We start from the raw sequence: 25,751 nt of genomic DNA on the forward strand, positions 1-25,751 counted from the left end.
ACAACTAGCTTTAATGTGACATTATTTCCTTTCTAGAGTACTGGCCAATAATCTGTGTCACTAGTTTACTGTGAATTACATGTAATAGCTAATCAGCTCCATGGAAAATGAGCACAGATGTATTGACTTACATAACTATGGGCTTGTACTCTTTAGATTTCTTGAATAATTCCTCTAGGATGGTTTCTAGAATCTAGAAGAGGTGAATATCTAGAATATGTGGATCTGTGTGACTTTTTCCAGTGTTTTGATAGGTCCTAGCTGTTATTTAATCTAAATGTGAACTGTAGTTGAGAGTAAATGGCATGGACTCTCAGCACCACTATTTGCTGTTGTATGAAGAAACAAAACATTCAACAAACACAGAAGAAAGGCAGGGTATGAACTTTGATTAGACAACAGTTCCACATGTTCTTTAACTGCCATGTTCTACAGAATAAACATATTGCTGCCAGGATGTTGATAGTGCATTTCATCCATATGCTGATAGGATTTCTGCAAGTCATATTAATCATGTTCACTGGAAACCGATGTCTTATGAACTATGGCAAAATACCCTTCAGCTCTTTATCTTCTAGACATCATGGAAATGAGGACAATGGTTAAGACAATGGTTCCAGCAATTCCACCAACTGTCATTCCCAGGATGTTGCCATGGACCTGCATTGACTGACACCTCTCACCTGTAAAAAAAAAGGCTTGTCCTGATGGGCACCTGCAAAGATAAATTACAGATTCACATGAATCAGTTTTGTCCTGCCATATAGGTCCTCACACTCGCTATCCTGAATGGCATTTCCCATGAAAGGGATCACATCACAACATCCGCACCACGTTTGGACTATTTACATTCCCCAGGAACAACACAGAATGCAGCTTCTTTGCCTCCCTTTATGGCTGCTAGTAGAAACTGGCCACTGGAGTACTTTCTTCCTACTGGTCCTTGAAAAAACCTAGTGGCTCAGATCTCTGAGGTCTGTAATTCTGAATATTTAGTAGTTGTTCCATTTGGTTCAGAAGAAATTCAAGGCAAACAGGGAGGAAGTTTGTGGTACCTGCAGCTTGCTCTCCCTTCCACATTAACACAGACTCCATCATTCTGGCAAGGGTTTGGGTCACATGGGTCTTGCAGATATGGCAGCTGGTCTTGAAGAGGCTTCATATCCTGGGCTGCTCTCTTCTGTCTTTCAAGAACGAAGCCTTCCATGAGGGCAGATTGTTTAGCTTCAATGGGGACTTCAGTTTTATTGAGGTGAGTTAGATCTTTTAAAAAAGGAAAGAGAGGAGAAAGACATCACACTATAGTGAGTGATGCTATATGTAGCAATTTTTATATCAGGGCCACATGTTGTGCTTTGTGGAGCAGAAGGTACGCCTCTTTACAGAGCTCTTGCTGTGCCACAGAAAGTTCTGCAGGTAGCAGAAGCAGCAGAAGGCACAAGACAGAAAATAATACTGAAATTAGGGAATAATACTGAAATTAGGGTAGCTGGTTGGGTAAACCACTAGCATTCAGTACTTTGAAAAATTATGCCAAGTGTGGCTGTTCTGTCTGAAAATAAACACCACAAGTTATGTTCAGTGCTAAGAAATGGACACAGCCACTGGTTACAGTGCTTCAATGTGCCTAAGATGTTAACCTATGACAAATCATTGTCATTTAGATGCTTCTGAACTCACAAACACTTTTGTCAACAACACCCACCTGAAACTAAGACAGAGAAATATGTTAAAAACCAGATTCTTATTGCAGGAGAAGATGACTGTTACTTGAATGTGTGAAAAGAGACTGAAAGGGTCACCCATTTGTTTTTGCAAGAAGAATCTGGAATAGGGTCTGTACCGTGAAATTCTGCCAAAATAATGAGATCATCATTTTTCAGGAAGTTTTTCCGGCTCATCTCTTTGTGGGATATGAAGTTAGTCCATCCCCATGATATACTTCTATAGCAATTGCATGAGGTATCAAATGTTCCAGTGACTGATGGTTTCTCCCATATTAAGGTTCTGTTAACACCTGCAAAGGCAATTTGAGCGGAGGGTAAGAAACTCAGAGTTCTGCAGCTGGAAACACGACATGACTTTTTTCTGTATTACCCTGTTAAACAGAATTGATGCTGTAAAATCAAGTTCAGAGCTGAAATGCCTAAAGAAATAACTGAGGACTCACATGTTATGCATGTCAGAAGACACTTAATTATGGTCTGCATGAGCACTCCTAGTCTATGTGAGGACAGGATCACAGATGCAAGCTACTGTCTCACAGCCACCAGCTAAGAGCTCCCTCCTGAACAAGAACACTCCCTATACTCAGTCCTCTGACTCAGAGTCCTATGCTTTCATTTTTACCATTCCTCCAGGCAGACACTGCTTACCTGAACTAACATGGTCTTTACTTGTGGTAAAGCTTTTGCTTGAGGACATCCTTTTCAAGATGTCAGGGTCCTGGTCAAGCACTGTGAGCGTAGCTTGGCGGTTCAGAGCTGGCCACTCCAGAACACCATCGTTCTCTCCGCTGCACAAGTGAAAGGCAATGCGAGCGTAGCCACTGATACTGGCATGGGGTTGCAAACTTATGCCAAAACCATAACCCTCAGGGCTATAGAACCGAGGGCTTTGAATAGTACCATTTGATGTGTTGCTGAGAATTTGGCTGAAATTCCGAATGACCCACACAGCTGTGGGACAGGGAGTCTCTGTCAGTGAGACATCATCAATAGCAATCCCACCAGGTGAAGAGCTGACGCTGCCCTTTAGTCCTTGGAAGAGGTAACGGAACTTCTTCTGAGCATTGAGGGTTACGTGGGCAATTTTCCAGTTATGGTCATTATCCGCTTTGGTAAAAGGAAAGAAAACATCACCATCAGCATGATTAGTGACATTATGAAGCAGCTTATTGTTAGCCATCCATTCCACCTGCATTGCTAGACAACGGACATCTCTCAAAGACCTGAAGGCTAGAAACCTTAGTTGGTATTGTGATCATAATATGCTCACATTGCCTTACTATCTAAATGCTTTGGACATGTCGTATTAGGAAGCCTTTGCACATTAGTGAATGATAGTGTCCAGTATCAAAAGCAGCAGGCTAAGGACCAGGAGATGACAAGTGGTTGGGCATCAATGACCCTCAATGTTAGAATTAACTGTTGGTGACACTCTCAGATTTATCCTTCCCTGCAAACTCCTGCAGCTTAATACAGGCAGATTATGACAGATCTTGGGTTTTGATGACAAAAAGACATAGTGCCACCATGACTGAATTTGTCCTGTTTCCCACCCAAAGTAGGAACTTAGTTCACATTTCCAAAACCATAGATGTTTTTGCATTTCTAACTGTATAAAAAACAGTCTAGAATCCTCACTGCCTGCAGATGAGCACAGGTATTTACATCTGAACTGTTAGATCATATGACAGCCTATGGAGGTCTTGCCTATTGATCTTGGGTAGAATTCAGGGTCCTCCTTAATCACTGAGTGTAACATAACACTATTAGAAACACTGTGACTTCTGCTGTGTAGCATCTAAATTACATTATTGTAGTCCACAGCTTCCCTGATAAATGCCCTCATGTAATACCAAATCCATAAATGGATTGCAAGATGTTCTGCTGGATTTGGAAAAAATGGTCTGATTTCTGAACCACTTCACTGCATTCATGGACTCAGTAAGACAACTTTTTCCCCCCTAATGTTCTGTATGTTCCTCATGTTTCCAGAATTACCTTGAAAGGTTTGCATTTTCCTTATCTTGCGAATATTTCCAGTGCCATCATCCTCTTTCAGCCATACAATCAGCTTGTCAGAAGGGCTTCCTGTGGTTTTATAGAAGAACTGGAGGCACTGCTCAGTTCTCTTTGGATAAAGGATTCGAGATTCTAGGATTGCTGTCTCATCTACCTTGCCAGAGCTGGTGTCAAAGTACATAAAATATCCAGCATCTGTGGAAAAAAAAGTGCAGTGTCACAGTCTCCCTCCAGATTTCCTGCAGTCTGTGTGGTGTGAATTTATCATATCAACTACGCTTTTCCAGTAGGCCTAAGTGTGATACTTAACATGAATATGACATGAAAAACCCAATAGTATGGGGGGGGAAAGGAGAAAGAATTTCAAAGCTGAGATGGTTTTCTTGAGTTATATTGCATTCTTGGACCTGATTGACAAATACCAGCATTGTAAGAGAAGAGGATCTCCTCTTTCCAGTGAGTGGGTCACAGAAGGGGGAAATCATAGAACCATGGAATGGTTTGGGCTGGGAGGGACCTTAAAGATGATCGAGTTCTATTCTCCCTGCCATAGTCTACTTCTGTGTGCAGAAAGTCAGGTTTTTCCTTTATCTTAGAGTAACAAAACACCACTGAATGTGCTTTAAGCCAGGATTTCTTCAGTCTCTACTTAGGATTTACCACACAAGTCACTTCTTTACAGATGTCTGTGGCAGTTTACCCTGTCTAAATAATGACAAACCTGGCTCTTGTACTTTTTAACTGCCTGTTGGGATTTGATCTTTATTCTCACTTGTGAGGTAGCATCCTGCAACTGAGGCAAACTCTGCCCTTTTTCAGATTCTCTTCCTTTGAAAAATGGCAAAATTTCCAGGTGAAAAAGAAAGTTATCCTTAAATTGCTACCATAAAATACTTTGCACTTTCTTCTACCTTCAGGAATAGCACTCCTCAAGCTATATTTATCATTTGCTTTGCAAACATTTATGAGTGTCTCTAAGTGCTGTTTCATTCTTAGGTGGTAACATAACTCTTACTCAAACTTTGGATGTGGCAGTAAAACCTTTTCCAGATTACATTTTAAAGGCTTCTAGTTAAGGTTGTTCTTTGTCCTCTTTTATCATGCTGCTATGAAAAACATTCCACTTGAGAAAGCTAATGAGAGAACAAGTGCAACCATAAACTCACACTCACAGAGCCAAGACACCTGAGAAGAGAGAGGAACTTTTGCTGAACTAGAACCATTGCAACTCAGATGTTTGCTGGGTAGCATCTTAAATATGGTAATTTAATCCTGTGTTTTCAGAGTTGGCACTGATGGGTTGTCTCGAGGGCTGACTACAACACCACGTCATGAGCAGTTGTAAAAGATGCTATTGTGTAAAGCACAAAAACCAGGATAGATATGCACAAGGGACCTCTGTTTACCTCTACAGCGGCCAGAAAGTGTGTGGTCCTCCTGTCCTGTAGCACTGCCTTGTTGGTGGACCCAGTCTAGATCATCTGTGGTGCCCTGAATCATGCCGCAGATATTTTCAACCTCAAAAGAACACTGGTCCAAAAAACTGTGAGTTGAAGCTGAAAAAACCCCCACACATAGTTACCTCCAAAGTAGTATCTCGCCAAAATTTCTACTCTGATTTTGCAGGGGTTTGTTCACATTAGCATAGACATCAAGTTAGCTTGGAGAAGAGAAGGATCAGGGGTGACCTCATTGCCCTCTACAACTACCTGAAAGGTGGTTGTAGCCAGGAAGGGGTTGGTCTCTTCTCCCAGGCAACCAGCACCAGAACAAGGGGACACAGTCTCAAGCTGCGCCAGGGGAGGTTTAGACTCGAAGTGAGGAGAAAGTTCTTCACTGAGCGAGTCGTTCGTCATTGGAATGGGCTGACCAGGGAGGTGGTGGAGTCACCGTCCCTGGAGGTGTTCAAGAGGAGATTGGACGTGGCACTTGGTGCCATGGTCTAGTCATGAGGTCTGTGGAGACAGGTTGGACTCGATGATCCTTGGGGTCTCTTCCAACCTTAGTTATACTGTGATACTGTGAGTGCACAGCCCTCAGAAAATGTGAGCCCAAAGACTAAAGAGAGAAAATGCGTGACCCCTGAAAGGATTCCCTGTGAAAAAAATAGCAATATTTGACCACTTTGCAAAAGGTTAACAAACTCCCATGTGGCAGCTGAAACGCAGTGACTGATGGTGGCTGTCTTTGTGCCTGCTTGTAAGACACGGAGAGACAAGTCACTATGTGAACAGTGGTGGTGGTGTATTTAACCATTCCTTAGGTGGTTATTGTTCCTCACGGCTCACTTCAAGCAAAGTCCACTTAGTTATCTCAGGCTGGTTCAGCTGAGTTTGCCTGTAGGTTGATGCTTCTGTTGACAGATCCATGGGGACAATAACTTCTTTATAACAATCATGTATGGTGATAACATCTTCAATTAGCTTAGCAACCAAATAGTGCTGGACTCTAGACCCAGCCAATCTCAAGTACAAAATAATTCAATTTAGACCAAGTGCCAGTAAAAGACGAAAAATTACAGTTGCATTCATTCACATTACAATGAAGCTGCCCACTCACCAGCAGAACACAACCATCTGAATGCCTAGGAGCAATATGGAAGGAAAGATGTGAATTGACTTTCAATGACCAATTGAACTCTCACAGAAGTACTAACAGTTAGCAGTGGCAAAGAGGAAGGAATAAATAGTTTGAGTCTCTATGCCACAAGTCCTCTCCTATACTTGCTAAAGAACACTTCAGAGGAGTTTTTGTGGGTTTAGGGACACAAAGGAGGTGAACCATCCAGGTTAGAGTATAAACAAAGAAACAGCTAGCCTTGGTGAAATGATGACTTACTGCAGTTGTACATGCGATTCAGTCTTTCCAGGTCAATGGCACTGAAGTCGAGACGTTGTCCAATGATGTCATTAAATGCTGGAATTTTTGCTGTGATTGTGGGGATGCTTTCATTTTTGTTAAATGAAAACGGTCTATAGTGCATCACTGACTCATAGTCATATGGGGTGTTCAGATCAGTGATGAAACTGTCATCATACTTCAGAAAATTGTGCTCCATGCCTGGTAAAAGAACACAAAAATGATTCATTTTAAGAGAAACTGGAAGTTGAATGGCTTTAGTATGGGCCCTTGGTACAGTTTTCTGAGTCAGAATTAATACACCTGAAAATAATTACTTTACAATAAAATATTCAAGGATTTTTGTTTGGGTGGGTTTTATATTTTTTAGTGAAGCCATTTAGATAACAAAACTGTGTCTTTAGGTTGCATATCAATGAGTTGTAAAGACTGGGATATACAGGAGTTCAGATTAGATGGTCTAATAGTAAGTATCTTGAAGGATGCTTACTAGTTAAGAAATAATGTACTTCATTCCAGAGCCTGTGAATAGCAGTGCAAGCATTTCCCCAGATATTATATCATATATGGGCAATGAGAAATCCTGGAGCCCTCCACTCATTAAGGCAACAGGTATGACAGTGTTGGAGTGCCTCCAGGTTCTATTATTCTTTAAAGCAAAGAATACATAAGAAACCAATGAGGGGAGGGGGGAATGTCAAACATAAACAAAGAAACAAAAAATCCCTCCCCCCTGCCCCCCAAGGCCATCTAACAAAAAAAACACCACACAAAAACCAAACCAAACCAAGCAAAAAACCACCACCAAAACAAAACCAAACAAATAAACAAAAGAAAACAGAAAACTACACACAAAGAGAGAGGGAAAAAAGATGGTGGGGCTTTTTTCCCCCTAAAATGACAGGATTACTAGGATGGAATGTCTTTTGGAAATATGTTTCTCATGGTTTCTTTGTGAACCAATTTTTCATTACAGAACATTTTTCATTCTGAAAGGGTCTGCTGCAGCCGAGAGAGTGAGTCATTTCACACACTTTGGGATGGAAGTAAAGAGAGATTTCCAGCTACAAAGAGTATTTTCAGATTATTTGGTTTTATTTCCCCAGTAAGAAAAGGCACATGATTGTGCTGGTGAATAATTACAACTTCTCTGTGTAAAGACTGCCCAGCCCTTCTGCAAGTCCATTCTGGGCACAAAGGTCCAAGACCTGAGATTGTATAAGAATTTGGCATTGCTTTCTTACAGATACTCGAATTGCACCTTTTATCAAGAAGAGAGAGAGAGACTTGCTAATTAAGTGCTATCACTTTTTATAGCTGGGGGAAACATCTTGGCAGGACACAGGGACGTGTAATGATTAAAGAACAAATGCTGTGGACTCACCATCCCTTCAAGTTTACAATTTGCATCACACAGCAAGAGAAAACAGACTGATAGAAAGCATAAGAGATTTGTTCAAAATCAGAAAGCAATCCAACCCAGGAGAAAAGGAGAAATAAAGTCATCTGAGTTTCAAGCACAGCCTCTCTCTTCTAGCCTTAGACAGTCTGTGGTCTTTGACCAGAGAAGTCAATCAAAATTCTGCTATATTTACTTCTTGATTTGCAGTGGCCTGCAGTGCACTTCAGCATTTCTAAAATCATATCTTTAAGAAGGTCTTAAAATCTAGGAAGGAAAATAAGATACTGATAAATCTGCACTTTACAGAATCTGACTTGACAGTCAAAACCCACCTGCAGTAATTTCATCCCACCAGATTGTCACATAGTCATCCCGGTCCATCCTCGACTGCTCATGGTAAAACCCTAGAGCGTGCAGCAGCTCATGTTCCACAATTGCTCTGTAGTCACACCCTGCCCCAATAGAGAGGTTCTGTCCAGTCTGCTGGTTCCCCACCATGGACCAACATCTGAGAAAAAGAGAGACCTTACTGTCTGTTAAGTAGACTTTTCTTCTTTGTATTCAAAATCTCAGTAACAAGCAACATATATTTTTAAAAAGTTTGAATATGAGAGGAGTAACATAAATCATTATTTAGATGACAAACGGACGCCCTGATACTCTACACTCTGAGAGCAGACCAAGCTCCAAAAAAGAGGCCAGCATTTTACTTACCCTCTGTGTTAGACAAGCTCACCCCTGATTTTTGGGATCCACGACATATAGTCCTGCATCAGCTGCCTTTTCACCAAGAAACATTCCAAGAAACACAATGCACCCACAGAAATGGCAAACTTGTCAAGATGGACTGATGGTTTTGCCATCAGAGGAGCTCGCTGGGAACTTTTTGGGGTAGCCCAAGGGTGGTATGAGAGGCAACAGATAAAGTGCACCTGCTTGGACTGTGCACCTGCTTGGATTGTAGCTTCACGAAGCAATGTTGGGTGGTTTTTTGAAGGAGCTCTATACATACTAATGTAGACAGTGAAAACAAAGAGCTTGATCTTATGATCTCTTGAATGTCTGCTACCAGTTAGTTTCCAGCATCAGGCTCTTCAGCATCAACTTGTCAAAAATTGGGGTGCTTGCAGTCTGGTAAGAGAGGTGTCGTAGGACATATTACCAAAGGAAGAGCTGAGGGCAGAAATATCAGTGCCTGTAGAACTTTATGAAGTTCTGGGAGAACAAGAAATAAACAGAGCTCAACTAAGATATTTTGTGCTATGTACAAGATCTTTTGTGTGATTTTTTCTTAGATGTAGGAAATAAAATAAATCTTTCTGGTACCTGAAAACCTGAATCTCTGAATGTAAAACCCTTTCAGATCTTGAAAGACACTTTCATTGAAGAGGAGCTGTGTCAAAATAATAGTAATATTACAATGAACTGTTTTTCACAGCTTTTTTGACTTGTCTTCCAAATTCAAAGCCTGGATTCTGCTGTTATTAGTAAGATAAGAGGATGTGCCTAGGAGTCATTTCACCCACCACTGAAATGGAAAACATTGCTTTCTCCTTGGACTCTTTTTCTCTGCCTGACAACAAGTCTAAACTAAACCTTTAGACTGCTGAAGTCAAGTGGAATGAATGCCCACTTGATTCTACAGTGCAAAACTGAAGAGAAATGGATAGAACTCTTACCCATCTTCTTTTCTAAAGAATATGTAGCTTGTCTCTCCTTCATATGGCTTGAAATCAATGCAAGACTTAAGGCGGTACATTTCAAACGCCTGGAGAATTACTCCTTTGGCATTCAGATCTAGAAAACATGCACCAGGAAAGCATTTTAAACACACTGCAGAACATTCACCCTGGAGAGATAAGGATATACACATGGAGCAGAAGAAAAATAATTGAAAAGAACAAAGATTTAAGCTGATCATTTTGGTCCAAAGCAGACATCTAGTTGTTAGTGAATTTTAATGTAACAGAAGTAGCTCTGGAAAATGTAAATTTTTTTTTTTATCACTGTGATTCCGGTGCTAAAATCTGAATAAAGTATCTGCATTACCAAGGTCATCACCCAGAATGTAGGGAATGGGGAACTTCCATCTGTAGGTCTCATTTCTTAGGGCATTTCGCTGTTTTTTCTGTAAAGGGAATTAACAACTGGTGATGTACCTGCTATGGGGAAAGAACTTGTACCACAAATACAATTAGGACAAATGATAGCTACAAAGTTTTTCATTACTTACAGGGAGCAAGATATCACCCTGAAAGAGATCCAGTCCAGCAGCTAAAAAGCAATTGAAATGAAAGTGTAAATGAAGTAGCAAATATCAAATGCATTTATCCTCATAAACCATACTGAACCTGTTTATGCAAGGTTAATATTCTTGGGCATTTACAGAGGGTAAAGAAGGACCAGCCTCTGTACAGTGAAATGTGGGAACAGACCTTAAAGTAACAGTAGTTTCTACTCAATATCTACTGCTCAGCAATATATGCATGTTTGATGGCAGAAATCTGGTTACTATAATTATCTATGTCTAATCTGATAACCTCTTGCTATCAGGCAGTGGTAACAGTCACACAGTGAGACAGTGCTCTTGAGAATACGGCAAGATTGACTAATGCATCAGAAAGAATAATGCACAATGCACTCTCAAAGGAAATAAGGAAATTTGAATTACAGGAAATACAGGAAGACAGTTGTTCTATCTTTTCCATTTGATTTCTTTGCCACTTATATAGAAGCTCAGTAAACATCTAAGTTATTTTCTCCTTTGTAAAACTTCACCCAAAACCCCCCATACAGATATTGGGGGGAAATGCTGGTGAGATTCTAGAGCCTTTCTAATTGATACATCAAGTTAACTGCCTCAACACCGTGGTTCAGGAGCAAAAGACATCTTCATCCCTTGTTTGCATAGGTTTACTTTCCTATGATAGATTCATATTTCATAGCCAGAGGTAGGTAATTATATATAGGACTGACCATCAGTCACCCGCGTCTTTTTTATGACACTGAAAATTCATCATTTTGCTCACAGTTTTTCAGACCTTATGAGAATCTAAACATGAACTCACCTAAGTTTATGTCTGGAATGTCTTTGATTACTTCACCAAAGTCAGCATCTGCTGCTGCAAGACAGGCAAAATATTATGTATTCAGATGGGGTGGCACACAGCAAACAAAAGAAAACGCTTCAAAAACCAAAAGAGCACACAGACTACTTACCAGCTTCACGGGAGACATGCCAATCCTAAAAGAGAATTAAATACAACCATCATGAGGTGTAAGAAGTCTCTGGACTTAGAGGAGCCCATAGAAATCAGGTTTCTACTTACAGAGACTGGAGTACCATAAACATAGCATAAAAGAAGCACGAGACAGAGTGGGAAGATGCTGGAGTTCATTTTTACAATGGAGAAAGAAGCTGATCCCTCACATCTCTTGCAATATAAAGGGCATGCTGCTGAGCTTTCCACAGAGCATCAGCCAACCAGCTTCAAACTTTTCACCTTTGTAACATTACTGTAAAGCAAGATTCCTAAATTGCACATGATGGCATTGCTGTTATCAATTACCTAAGTCCACTTTGGAGGAATGTTATGGAGAGGAATGTGATAACTTCATGTGTTCCATGCAGTTGGTGAAAGGCCCAACCAGACTTCATGTAAGAAGATCTCAACCTGGCCTAAAATTGCTGACACCTTCTACTGTGCTTGGTATCTGCTATCATTGCAGTCACGTGTTTAAGCAGAATTATTCTGGGTTTACAGCACTCCAGTGACAGTAGAATTTGTATCACTGCTGTTTTCAATTAATAATTAACACTACATTGTAAAGATTAGAGATAAGAGATATGATTATGAACACCCTGATGGTGTTTAACCAGAGCTGATCCCATCCCAGGAAAGATGTCCTAAGTGCACAACATGACATACTTTGCTCCAGAAACAGTCATATATATCAGTATATCCTTCCAGCCTGATGTGCTTTCTTTTCTGGTGAGTTTCAGAGATGACAAATTCTTGTGCTGTCCTTTGCTGTCTTCTCAGTGAGTGTGGACAAGGGAAGGCACATAGGCTGAGTCAAGGCTCCAGAAAGCTCTCGATCTTCTGTAAGTCCTGCATCATACCTATTATCCCCATGTGCCCTGGAGTGTCTCAGTACCTTAAACTCAGATGTTTGAATTCTCCTCCCTCATTTCATATCTGAAATTAGAAGTGATGAAGGCAATGTTCAGATATTAGGTAGGGAAAAGGTTGTGTCACAGACCCCACCATCCACAGCACAACACAAAGGGCTTGAGAAGAAAGCAAAGAAAACATGGTCTGGAAGTTCTTCACACACTGCTTCCCAGCAGTGTGGTGTGAGATGATGATCTTCAGTGCGAAGAAGCCTCAAATGGAAGTACACTTTGAGCAGGAAATGTGCCTATGTACAGCAACGACCCTGTCCTTGAAAGGAGTCAGTCCTTCAACCTAAGCAACATATATTCCTCCAAAGAGAACAAAGTAGGAAGCTGTTTGCATCAGATCCCATTGCAGAGGAATAAGCACATAGAATTTTCTTTTTCTCCCCATAGTCCTGCAGGACTGATCTTTCACTTAACATACCTGGGTCTTCTTCAACACTTGCTTTTATGAACTATTGTTTCAAAGGACACTAATACTTAAACAGAACAGGACACATTACTAGCAAAAGAGAAGAATGTCTCCAGGTGCATCATGTAAAGGTTATTTTACAGGCAAGTAAAGATAGCCAAAACACAGGACAAAGGACATGATTTGCAGACTTATAGCAGTTGATGTGAGAAAGGAACAAAAGAAAAGGAAGCAATATCAGAGCATTTTGAAAAAGGCTGGGTTTAGTCTGTAACTTAAAAATTACCCAAGAAACTAAAGAGGCTGTCTAAAGATAAGTCATTCTGTGGGCATATATTTGAATTTGCAGAGCACAGTGGTTATGAAAACATCTCATAATATACTAATATATTTTAATATATTCATTTAGCAACTTGTGCAATGCATGCATCCCCAGATGCATTCTGCACTCAGTTCATGCGGCAAGATTTTGGTAACAGAGGGGCTACAAAATTGGTGCCTGTGAGAAGGCACCAGAAGTTATCTCCATGTTGGACAGAGCTTGTTTCAGACAGTTCTAAAGCTGGCCAAAGCTGAGCCTATCAGCAATGTTAGCAACACCTCTGTGATAACATGTTTTGGAAAGGGGAAAAACACTTGCAAAACAGTAACTGGAGAGAGGAGTGAGAATTTTTGAGAGAAATAGCTCTGGAGACACCAAGGTCAGTGAAGAAAGAGGGAAGGAGGTGTTCCAGATGATGGAGCAGAGATTCCCCCTCTTTTTAGCATTAATACATTTATAAAAATGCTTTTTATTGTCCTTTACAGAAGTGGACAGCTTGAGTTCTAACTGGGCTTTTGCCTCTCTAATCTTTCTCCTACATGATCTAACAACATCCTTATACATATCATGAGTTGACTCCCCCCCTTTCCCTTAATTCATTCAAGAGATGCTTGCCCATCCAGACTGGTTGTTTTCCCAAGTAGCTCACAGGTAGGATCTGGACATGCTAGAATGTGTCCAGAGAAGGGCCACGAGGATGAGCAGAGGGCTGGAGCACCTCTCCTGTGAGGACAGACTGAGGGAGTTGGGGCTATTCAGTCTGGGAAAGAGAAGGCTCCAAGGAGACCTAATTGTGGCCTTCCAGTGTCTGAAGGGGGCCTACAAGAAAGCTGGGGAGGGACTTTTGAGGGTGTCAGGTAGTGATAGGACTAGGGGCAATGGAAAAAAAAAAGTAGAAATGGGTAGATTCAGATTGGATGTTAGGAAGAAGTTCTTCCCCATGAGGGTGGTGAGACACTGGAAGAGGTTGCCCAGGGAGGTGGTAGAAGCCCCATCCCTGGAGGTTTCTAAGGCCGAGCTGGATGTCGCTCTTGGCAACCTGATCTAACGTGAGGTGTCCCTGCCCATGGCAGGGGGGTTGGAACCAGATGATTCTTGAGATCCCTTCCAACCATAACAATTCTATGATACTAAGAATTGTCTCCACCCAGATGCAGAACCTTGCACTTGGGCTTTTTTGAACATCAGGAGGTTTGCACAGGTCCACTTCTCAAGTTTGTTCAGGTCCCTATGGATGGCAATCTGTCTGGTATGTCAACAGCATCAGTCATCTTGGTGTCATCTGCAAACTTGCTGAGTGCACTTTCGATCCTGCTTTGTCATTGATGAAGATATTAAGCAGCACCGAGCAAGTGTATCAGTTACAGAGATGACAGTAAGTGCATCAGCTTCATCTCATAGCTGCAATACATCCCTTCTACAGGAAGTGTGTCTCCTGACTGCAAGGATGTCTTCAAAACAGTATCGCACCAGGAATTTCCAAATACCCTGTGGCTGCATCTGTGGGTTTGCACTTTGGGATTAAACAGATGCACTGTGTAGAGACCAAGCACTTCAGTGTCACCTGATGTTACTCTTAGCTACACTGCTGTTTCCAGCTACACACCTTTGCTTGGATGTGCTCCCACAAACACTGCTGGCTTTGGGCAGTAGGTTCGCCTACATATATCCAATAAAGCTATATATTTTTCAGTTACTTCCAACCCTTTTGCTCTCAGGAAACTTCTTAAGGCTGACTACCTAAGTTTTGAATGTTTTTTCTTCAAAACTGAGCAGTTAATCATCTGTCATGAGATACAAGAGGCAGGAAGCTACTATCAGCTCCCCAGCCACATGCTCTGTCATACAGCCAGAGCATTTACAGTGTCAGCAAACCACACACCCCGCAAACTGCAAGGAAACAGCCCCACAAACAAAAGCCAAACAGACTTAATCCTCTAGAAAGAATAAATTGCCAATGATGGGACCTAAATAACCCTCCTGTATTGGACAGTCTTCTAAGTGCTGTTTTGTGCACTGTGCCTTTCACTGGGCGGACATCTGCTCTCTTGAACCTCACTGTGACCGTTTGAGGCTGTGCCTTTAAGACAAACTGTGCTGGGACACACTGGCTAAATGTTTTCAGTACTAGAACCAAAACATTCTGATATTCTAAACGAATTTCATTGGTGTATGGATAAAATGCAACTTTAGATTGTGGAGCAGTTGGAATTTTTTTCTCTCAGTTCAGTTTGGTTTGGGAGTTGGGGGAGTTTGGGTTTCAGCCTGTTCTCCCTGCCTGCTTCTTTGCGAACTGCTGGAGTTGGCCTTCAGATAAGCAAAAACTAATCCTGCATGGGCTTTTGAAGCTTACTAACAACTTTTTCCCTTAATAACTTGCCTGCCTTTCTCTCTAATCCCTTTTTGGGAAAAAAAAGGAGGCAGGGGGGGTGAGAGGGGGGTTACAGGGAGGGAATCCCTCCTTGGGGAGGGATTTTTGTTGTGTTATTTCTCTTTGCTGTATATTTCTGTGTATATATTGTAAATACCTGTATATATTGTGTTATATATATAACCTGCTTTCCATATATGCTTGTAAATATATAGCTTTGCTCTTTGACTGGGTTAGCTGTGGTTTCTTACTCTGTGGAGGATGGAGAGCTAAGCCCTCTCTCAACCTACCACACTCACATACAATGAGAACAGGTGCATCCTCTCACTCTGCCTGCCATGTGCCTGCTCACCTCCTCACTGACTGCAAAACTGGTATAACTGCAGGATCTCTAGACTGTAACCAAATTCAGGGTTTGGCAGCAAACATGATCGGTTACTTCCAAAAGCCATCTGTTATTCTGTCCTCCCTGGGAGCTGGTTCCATAGAAATGTTTTTCTTTCCTGTTTAGTTTTTTTCCTCTCCTGTGCCATGAGACACTTCTGAGACTAAGCACCACTTGGTTTCTGGGAAATAGATGTGCCTAACCATGACCACTTGTACACAGACCAGCTAGTTTAATGTGTGTGATGTTCAAAAGAAACATTTTTGCCTGAGGAAATATGGGCTGTCTATGTGATACTCCTTTGCAGTGTTTAATTTTCTCCCCATTGCCTCTGAAAAAAAACAGACCCTACTCAATTCTTATGTCCTGGCAGTGAACAAGATAGTACAGAATTCAGTGCAATCATATCTGTTCAAGATAAGTTTAAATCAGTGGAGTTGCAGCCAAAACCTCTATCAAAAGGACCCCATGAAACATTTTGCTTGGAAGAGGGGAAAAATCACTGCAGATTTGCTTCTCAGATCCTTCAGCCTTCCTATGTGGTGTAGCCTAAAATAGTTACACCATCCTGATACAGCTTTGTATCAGACAGCAACCTCTCCCTTGAAGTCATCTGAGGACGGTTTCCTCATGCACCATGACGCATCGCTGAAGCTCAGCTTCCTATTTTGATGATCCTGGCTTCAATGCCAGAATTTGTCAACATGATTTGTATACTGTGATATTTGCTTATGCATGTCCTTCTGTGGGGATGAGACAAGTGAACTCCTGCACAAAGAGAAAATGTCTTTCAGCTTTAAACAGAAACTAGAAAATTTCTCAAAGGGTAAAAGACACTCACTTGACTAAATTCTATAAGTTTCACTAAAGTCAGTTGGGGCAGTCTGGTGAAGGCCCCTTCATTTTATTAGAGCTACCACCAATTTACAGCAGCTGAGTCTCAAATTGTCACTTCTTCACGAGATATTACAATATAAGAAGAAGATTTTAAAAAGCATTAAATATTTCAAATTAAAATTATTAACCTTTCCAGCTGAAAATTCAGGAGCTGGCGTACTGTGTCCAGCTCAGGAATCCTCAGCACAAGAAAGATATGGACATGTTCAAGCAGGTCCAGAGGAGGCCATGAAAACAGTCAGAGGGCTGGAACACCTCTGCTGTGAGGATAAACTGAGACAGTTGGATTTTTTCAGCCTGGAGGAGAGAAGGCTTTGTGGACACCTTAATGGGGCCTTTTAGTACTTAAAGGAGGCATATAAGAAAGATGAGGACAATCATTTTAAGCAGGAATTGTTGTGACAGAAAAAGGGGTAATGGTTTTAAATTAAAGAAGTAGAGGTTTAGATAAGATATAAGGAAGAAATCTTTTATGCTGGGAGTGGTGAAACATCAGCCCAGGTTGCCCAGAAAGTAGTAAATGTCCAATCCCTGGAACTATTCTGGGTGCAGTTAGATAAGGTTCTGAGCAGCCTGATGTAGCTGAAATTGTTCGTGCTCACTGAGGTGTGGCTGGACCAGATGACCTTTAAAGCTCCCTTCCAACCCACCCCAAACCATTCTCATATTCTATGATTCTATAATTTTTCATGTCCTTTTAGAAATAACTCATTATTGTGTGTTGGAAAAAAAAAAAGATGCTGTGCACCAGTCTTGCAGCAGCCAAGGTCAGGTATACACTGGATTCCTAGGCACCACCTAGTTCTGGTGTCAGCAGCTTCCTGATGTGCCAGGGGAGGTTTAGGCTGGATGTTAGGAAGAAGTTCTTCACAGAAAGAGTGATTGGACATTGGAATGGGCTGCCCAGGGAGGTGATGGAGTCACCATCACTGGAGGTGTTTAGGAAGAGACTGGATGGGGCGCTTGGTGCCATGGTTTAGTTGATTAGATAGTGTTCATTAGATAGTGTTGGATGATAGACTGGACTCGATGATCTCAAAGGTCCCTTCCAACCTGGTTAATTCTATTCTACTCTGATGGTTCTTCTCAGCAAGCAGGGAATCCCCTGACCTAAATTTGGACAGTCACAGTGTTGACATCTGCTGCTGAGTTAGCTTCTGTGGCACCTTTACTGTCTCTGGACAGCAACAAGCATTTGGGAAGTGAGTCACCCTAGTGTAGCTGAGATGGTTTGCGGCCTGGAAAAGTCACCACTTCCCCACTGACTGCAAAAGCAACCCATAGTGACCTGCATGTCAATAGAGGCTGTTGGCTTCAGGTAAACCAAATCCCATGTTTGAAAGAAAGAAGGAAGCTATATGCTAATACCAAAACACTAGAAACATACCTTGACCTTAACCAACACCATAAGGAAGTAATTTGCTTGTCTTGCCTGAAAGAGTGCCAAGAAAGGGATTCACTTCAGTAGCTACAATGCAAATGGATATAAAACAGACCTTTTTTTGTTTGTTTGTTTGCATCAAGATAAAACAAAATGTAGATAATACCTTTGGTTAGTCTGTTTGCATTGAGTTTACTTCTGCTGTAATACAAGTAAGTTCTGGGGCAGAAATATGGCTCTGGTATTTTTCCTTTGTACAAGAAAAAAGTAAAATTAGTATTTCCTGAGTTGGAAAAAAATCTATCATGTCAAACAAGACAGTACAAATCTGATTGTTAACACAAATTTACCCATTCAGCTTCTCAAATATCAGGTAAGCCTTTTCCCCTTTGAAGGGCTTGAATCCAACACAAGACTTCAGCCTAAACATGTCAGACACCTGCAGGATAACACCTCAGAATTCAGATCTGAGGAACACAGCAGAGGACAAGTACAACAGTTGTTCTGCTCTTATACTATCATAAATATCTATAGGTCTAAACAAGCAAGCATAAAAAATATAAAGATGTAAAAATATATCTACCTGATGAAAGAGTATGAGGCTGCTAGCAGAATTTCCTAACCAGAGTAATTGTGGCAGAGGCCATAAGGAGAGAGAGAACTTTTATCAGGTAAACTGATAGTGCTGAATGAAACAAAGAGGCTTCTGGACACCCACAGCAGTGCTCAGGTTTTTCTGTAGAACTTTATTGCCTGTTGTTACATAATTTCAAGTATTGTAAACTTTGAGCTCAGGTATAGTAAACTCGGGAGAGATCTATATGATTTTAACACTGATGTACTATTAGTTTTTACTTCTGAATTGTTAAAAACTTAAAAGAGTGCCCAAAATTAGATGAAAACAAGAAAGGAAAACGCTTTGAACATTACTCAGAAGTAATTCTGTCTGTACTGAGCTGGGGCTGTTAAGGAAAGATAAGACATGAAGGGAACAGAAGATCAACATGCATGTTCTTGAGATTAGGAGTTCCTGACTTCATTATCTAGAGATCTCAGGAAGTTACACTAGTATTACTTAAACTGGCTACACTGAAAACAACATGTGCTGGGGCCAAGATGTGTGACTATCTGGTCAGCAGTAACAAGTAAAAAGAGCATTAATGCAACAAATTAACCTGGAGAGCTGGACAAAACCAGAGCATACCTAATGCAAGTAAAACACTGCTACAATAAGAAAAAGGTTTATTACTCAGGCTGTCAGCTAGGATGTTAGGGATGGGAAATTTCTATCTGTAGGAGTGGTTTCTCTCCAGCTGCTAATGAGATCAACTTGATTGTGCTAGTATTTCAAGATTAATCTGTGCTCTTGCTGATGTTGGTTTAGATCAGCAGCACCTACTGGCAAGATAAGATCAGTTTTGAAAAGCTTCCTTCCTGTTTCTGAAATGAGATAAAAAGCATATAGGCCAGACTAACATATCAAGAACTAGAGTCTTTTGTTTAATCAACATCCACACAATCTATCAGGTTACCTTAGCAGCATGACTCTCTCTCTTTGAATAGCAGCTACCCAGAAACAATCAAACAAGTAACTACTGCCACATTATAATATGCTAGTCTTCCATCTGCACCTAAGGAGGAGGGTTTGAATTAAGATTTCCATAACAATTTCATAACACCTGCCCAGAGCAGATGTTATTCTTTTTCCCAGGCTTGTATCCTGAAACAACTGTGGACTTCTGAACATTAAAGTTGATGTACAGGTGGAATGGATTTTTCCAGAAGTGAAGCATCTAATAGCCTAATTACCCAGCTAACTTAGGCTACTTATCTGGGATTCCTATGCAAGGATTCTTGAGAGGGGACAGATTCAGCCTGGACAAAGCTCAGATTGAAGCAATTAAATGTGTCACAGAGTCCATTACAGTTCTACGTCCACCCAGTTACCTAAACACAGGTGTCTAGTGCCATTTGAGAAGCACAAATATATCCAAAATACCCAAACAGTCTGGTAGATACAAAGATTGGGAGATTACTTCCCTTCTAGAGTGGTGCTGGAGAAGATGGATTTGAACTGGCCACAGGCACCTGTGTTTTAAGCAGCTGATCCACATCTGCAACGCTCTAAAAACACTGCATCTTCTTTCAGAAGGTCACTTGGTGCCAACTGACAGGGTAAGGTACAGTGTTCTGCGTAGCCTTCAGAACTACAGATTAGCACAAACCATTGAAAAGGTGAACCTTACAAGGAAAAGCAGATTTTCATTTTCTTAAACATATCAGTAAGCCTACTCAAAACTAATCTATGTCTCTTCTTACCATGTTAATTGTAAAAGTCAAGGGAAGGCAGGAAAGCTTTCTTTGTAACTGGACAATGCAGGGAAAGATGGTAGAGGCTCCCATGACTGTGCTTTGCTGAATGCACCCTTCTGCACGAACATCACGGTGACAAAGGGACAGGAGAAGGCAGATAATGATTTCTGACTGAAATCAAATATAGGACAGCCACTAAATCAAAACACTGTCCACTGCAGAAAAACATCTGCTTTGTTTGTATCACCCAACACAGCTCACCTCTGCTGAAATTCAAATCTTCAAGGCTGACACTGACACCAGGTAAGGGAATACCCAGCACATTTACATGCCTGCACCTGCCCTGCTCTCAATAGGAACAGCATCAAAAGCCCAAACACCACCAGCTCTATAAAGCTCCTGGTTTTCATATGTGACACTTGGGAAACAGCAGCTGACAACCTCCACTAAGCATTGGTTCAACAACCTTCATCTCAGGCATAGCACCACTACAGTTCAGGAGGATGGCAGCGTATTAAATCTCAAGAGAAACTTAATGTCACTCCATACAATGCCATGGCTTTTGTCATCATCACCCTTCAGACATTTGCTGGCATGTGGATAAATGGTTTCACTCTCTCTGCTGTGTGTTGCTTGGGTGAAAAAGATAATCTTTAATGATATCTTGCTGTTTCTGGGGTGCTGCAGGTTAGTGGATTTGTGCATCACCTGGGTGTATTCATTTCTTACACTAATTTATCCCTACTGCTTTTATGTTCACCCCATGCTCCAAGTGTTTGCAGGTATCCTAGGCTTTTTAAATTCCTCTAATGTGTGGATTTCTGCCTGTCTTTGTGGTTTTTATTGTATAAAAATTGCAAACTTCCAGCACACCTCCTTTAAGTACCTGAAGGTAAAAATTGATAGGATTGTGCCATGGCTTCTTTTTGCATCTGTGCTCTTAGCACTGGTCATGGGAATCCTTGACTATGACAGGACTGACAGTGGTTTTAAAGGCCTCAATTATACCACCCCCAGGAAAGCTGTGGAATACTGAAGTTGTTATAAACAGGCCACACAAAACTTCTAAGTTTCTTTTGAGAGCTGTTTTATTAAAAAGCAGAAGCAAGCAAGCAATCAGTAGGAAAAAAAAGAGAAATGACATGCTGGGCCACAGAGACTTCCCCCTCCCCCCCCACCGAGATGGATGGGGTGCCCACATCAGAGCCACAAAATCTCTTTTGTCTTTCATCTTCATTTACAGCATCAACTTCACTGGATTCATCTCGACAATGATTTATGCCACAAAGAAAGAAATTAGTCTGATGTTTCTGATTTCAGCATGCTCTTCCAGTTGTTCATTCCCTTATTCTGATTTTCAGCAATCCCAAGCTAGAAAAGGCATTTCTCAGGATTTTCACAAGGGATAGGAGCTATGGCAAAAGCTGAAGCCCATTGATAGTTATTGTGAAAAAAAAAAAAAGCACAAGTAATTTGCTCTGTAATTTAATTTACATTCCTTGAACTTAATCACTACATGGACTAGCTACAAAAAGACAATAACACTGCAGAGCTTCTAGAAATGCTTTGGTATTTGCCAACCAAATAACATGTTTTTAACTGGCCTGGTTTCCATTGTTTTTCTGCTGTGGCTGTGTCCTTCATAAGGTTGTGAGTTCTGTCACTGCCTTGCTTTATAACTCACGTGGCCATGTGTTGATTGCTATTATTCACCAGAGCTGGTGACTGACTTGTAAAGACAAATGGAGAAATGGCCTTTGGATGGACAGGTGGTGTTGAGATCCAACCTCCTACATCAAATTTGAGGCCTCACTCTTCCCCACGCCACACAAAACATGATATCCCCTGCTCTGTCTCACTGCTCTCCTGCTCTGATTTGACTTCTTTACAAGATGTGCTTTTACCAGTGGACTTAGTCTCCATAAAACACCAGGGAGGTGGTGTTTCTGCAAAGTGTGGTGTGGAATAATGCCATGCTTTCATTTCACAGGGACCCATGGGCAGCTGTATGGGCAAGCTGCAGTGACGCTGATAGGTCAAGGGGGATCTTTATGGAGCAAACTCAAAGCTGCTCTGAGTCAGGAAGAGTCAGTTCCAACTGCCACCATTACACCCACCACAGGACACAGCTAAGCCCATCACCTTTTGTGGTGTCTGCTTAGGAAAACTGTGATTTTAGAAAGGAAGAAGCCCTGACTGGCAGTAAAGAAAAATTCTGAGAAAGAGACCTTCAACAAATAGTGTCAGTGAAGGAAGGGGAGGAGGTGATACTCCAGATACCAGAGCAGAAATTCACCTGCAGCCCATTGAGAGAGAATGGTGGAGCAGGTACCCACCTTAGACTCTGTGAAGCATCACATCAGAACAACTAGACTAGACCTGAAGGACTGTATCCCATGCAGACCCCACACTGCATCAAGCTTATTCTGTAGGACTGTCTCCCATCAGAACAATACCACAGGGGAGCAGGAGAAGCACATAAGGAGAAAGCAGTGGCATAGACAACATGTCATAGACTGACTATGCCCTTAAAGATGCTAAATTGGTCTAGGGGAAAGTGCCCTGCCTGTGGCAAGGCAGTTGGAACTAGATCACAGAGTCACCAGAGTTGGAAGTGGCTTCTAAAGGTTTAACCCCCCTGCTTCCCCCACCACTACCCTTGATCTTCCCAAAGCTGCTCTTGCTCCTTCTACACCACCCTCAACCCCACCTAACAGCTCCTGCTCCTCCACCACCATTGTGGCACCTATCTCACAGCTGGGGGCAAGACGCTCAATGAGCTAAGATACCACACAGAGTCGCTCAGCCCCAGTAAGGAAGCCCAGCCAACACCCGTGGATGATATTGGAGTAGCCATCAATATTCCTCCTACCTAACCGGGGGGCCACCAGGCCCCCCGGCCTTTGTTGTCACCACCACCATCACCCAGTGTGCACCATGGGCACTCACCAGCAATGAGAGGAGGATCCCTCAGCCCAGATGGGCTCAGCTTGGGGCTTCTGTCTTTCCTGGAGGGGATTAAAAAGGAGAGTGGGTGGAGAGCACAAAGTGGCCAAACCTGGGGTGGGAGGAGACTCCAACAGAGCCCAGGTGCTCTGGGATTTGGGGGAAAAAAGGGGAAAATGGGGTGGAATAGGGGCAGACTATGAAAACAGTGTTCTTAAGAAAGAATGGATATTAAAATAATATTCACATATTAATTATTGACTTTTAATGATTGCTAGATGCTTAATATGGCTAGTTTCAGGATGTTCCACTACTCTTGGATATTACATAATTTATTGACAAACCCAAACATGATTTTGATAGGCCAATATTAAGTTCAATAAGCAAAAAACCCACACAGCTTCTGTTAAGGTAACTGAATAGTGTTATCATCTCAGCAAACTCTTTATCTCAACCCAGAGGTGTTTCTTTGGGGTTGTTTTTCCACCCATCTGTGTGGGGGGGAGGGGACTTGTTTCTGAGAGCAGGCTGTGTGAAGCTAGGACACTGCTAGACTGAAGATGAGCCAATGGGTTAGGTGGCAGAATTGAACTCTCCTACAGCTAAACAGGAGCAGTCCATGCCACAATGAGCCCTGTGGTCTCTCCTGTGTGAGTATAGAGACAATAGGAGTATGAGATGGAAACCCTTTGTTCTACAAGCACAAGTGCATGAGTTACAAAGAAAAGAGAAGAGTGAGTTATTCCAGAAAGAGAGCTGTACCAGTCTACTGTGGGTGGTTCTCTGGTTCTAGTACATGGGCATCAGATACATAGAATACATAGAATACATAGAATACATAGAATAAACCAGGTTGGAAGAGACCTTCAAGATCATCGCGTCCAACCCATCAACCAATCCAACACCACCCAAGCAACTAACCAACGGCACCAAGCACCCCGTCAAGTCTTCTCCTAAAAACCTCCAGTGATGGCGACTCCACCACCTCCCCAGGCAGCCCATTCCAATGTGCAATCACTCTTTCTGTATAGAACTTTTTTCTAACATCCAGCCTGAACCTCCCCTGGTGCAGCCTGAGACTGTGTCCTCTTGTTCTGGTACTGCTTGCCTGGGAGAAGAGACCAACATCCGTCTGTCTACAACCTCCCTTCAGGTAGTTGTAGAGAGTAATAAGGTCACCCCTGAGTCTCCTCTTCTCCAGGCTAAGCAACCCCAGCTCCCTCAGCCTCTCCTCGTAGGGCTTATGTTCCAAACCCCTCACCAACTTTGTTGCTCTTCTCTGGACTCGTTCCAGCAAGTCAGCATCCTTCCTAAACTGAGGGGCCCAGAACTGGACACAGTACTCGAGGTGTGGCCTAACCAGTGCAGTGTACAGGGGCAGAATGACCTCCCTGCTCCTGCTGGCCACACTGTTCCTGATGCAGGCCAGGATGCCATTGGCCCTCTTAGCTGCCTGGGCACACTGCAGGCTCATGTTCAGTCTACTGTCGACTAGCACCCCCAGGTCCCTCTCAGCCTGACTGCTCTCCAGCCACTCTGACCCCAGCCTGTAGTTCTGCATGGGGTTGCTGTGGCCAATGTGCAGAACCCGGCACTTGGATGTGTTCAATCTCATGCCGTTGGACTCTGCCCATCTGCCCAGCCTGTCGAGGTCCCTCTGCAGAGCCTCCCTACCCTCCAGCAGATCAACTCCTGCCCCCAGCTTGGTGTCGTCAGCAAATTTACTGATGATGGACTCAATGCCAAATTTGAGCAGAGGAGGGTCTGGATGAGGGACTTAGTGCCATGGTTTAGTTGATTAGATGGTGTTGGGTGACAGGTTGGACTTGATCTCAAAGGTCTTTTCCAACCTGGTTGATTCTGGATTCTGTGATTCTGTGACTGTAAGCTCCATTGTCAATCCTCCAACACTGCTTGGGGCATGGATCTAGAGGAGGTGGAAATGAAGGACTGATGTTGAGCCTAGTAAGAATGGGGAGAGGAATAAACAAGGTGTCTTAATGTTGTCTTTGCTTCCCACCATCTTACCCTGTTTTACATTGGCAATAATTTAACTTTATTCCCTCCAAGTTATGGGGTTTTTACCCTGTGACAGTTGTTGGTAAGTGATCTCCCTGTCTTCACCTTGAACTATGAGATTTCCCATCTTATTGTCCACCTCCATCCTATTGAGGAGCAAGAGCAATGGAATGACTGGGTGTGGGTGTGGCCATTGTTTTAGCACCACAGAAGATGATATAAAACAAGATGATATAAAACTTTCAGCATGAAGAGTTTTTCATTTCCTTCAGAAGATCAGGCCCAGAGGGATATCTTATCTCATGCCCAATGCCAAGTCTGCATTTTTCATGCACTTCAACAGCATTGATTCCAGCTTCTGTACTAAAACTATCACCCAGAGGGTGTACATTTCCCAGGTGTGGAGGCAAAACATCACAGGCCTGATGAACCTCTGCAGAATTCAGATATATCCAAAATGCTCACCACAGAGTAATCTTGGGTTCAGCACGAATGGTTGCTGGCGATGGATTCACTCT

At 42.2% G+C, this 25,751-nt stretch overlaps 2 protein-coding genes across 2 annotated transcripts; one reads left to right on the top strand and one right to left on the bottom strand.

Moving 5' to 3' along the window:
- Window positions 1–567: 567 nt before the first annotated feature.
- MEP1A (meprin A subunit alpha) lies at window positions 568–11,405 on the bottom strand. Its single transcript, XM_054178565.1, has 14 exons — window positions 11,337–11,405; window positions 11,227–11,251; window positions 11,076–11,129; window positions 10,241–10,281; window positions 10,057–10,135; window positions 9,687–9,804; window positions 8,340–8,515; window positions 6,585–6,806; window positions 5,153–5,302; window positions 3,726–3,941; window positions 2,376–2,834; window positions 1,844–2,017; window positions 1,056–1,263; window positions 568–715 (listed from the first exon to the last, which is right to left on the bottom strand). Exons 1-14 carry the CDS (start codon window positions 11,403–11,405, stop codon window positions 568–570), a joined length of 2,139 nt encoding a protein of 712 aa, XP_054034540.1.
- Window positions 11,406–12,431: 1,026 nt separating this feature from the next.
- On the top strand, window positions 12,432–21,696 carry LOC128899911 (taste receptor type 2 member 9-like). Its single transcript, XM_054180171.1, is given in 5 exon segments — window positions 12,432–12,509; window positions 20,752–20,879; window positions 20,881–21,251; window positions 21,451–21,586; window positions 21,588–21,696. Coding segments are annotated over 5 exon segments (822 nt in total).
- Window positions 21,697–25,751: the final 4,055 nt, after the last annotated feature.

Source organism: Dryobates pubescens, chromosome 3 (genome assembly GCF_014839835.1).
Source record: "Dryobates pubescens isolate bDryPub1 chromosome 3, bDryPub1.pri, whole genome shotgun sequence".
In the NCBI taxonomy this organism is placed as follows: domain Eukaryota; kingdom Metazoa; phylum Chordata; class Aves; order Piciformes; family Picidae; genus Dryobates; species Dryobates pubescens.

Excerpts from the sequence above, each read along its gene's own strand:
- MEP1A (XM_054178565.1), bottom strand. The coding sequence starts at position 11,405 with ATGAACTCCAGCATCTTCCCACTCTGTCTCGTGCTTCTTTTATGCTAT. Across the intron at positions 3,942-5,152 it reads ACTTTCTGGCCGCTGTAGAG|ATGCTGGATATTTTATGTAC; the intron begins GTAAACAGAGGT and ends TTTTTTCCACAG. Across the intron at positions 716-1,055 it reads GAAGGGAGAGCAAGCTGCAG|GTGCCCATCAGGACAAGCCT; the intron begins GTACCACAAACT and ends TTATCTTTGCAG.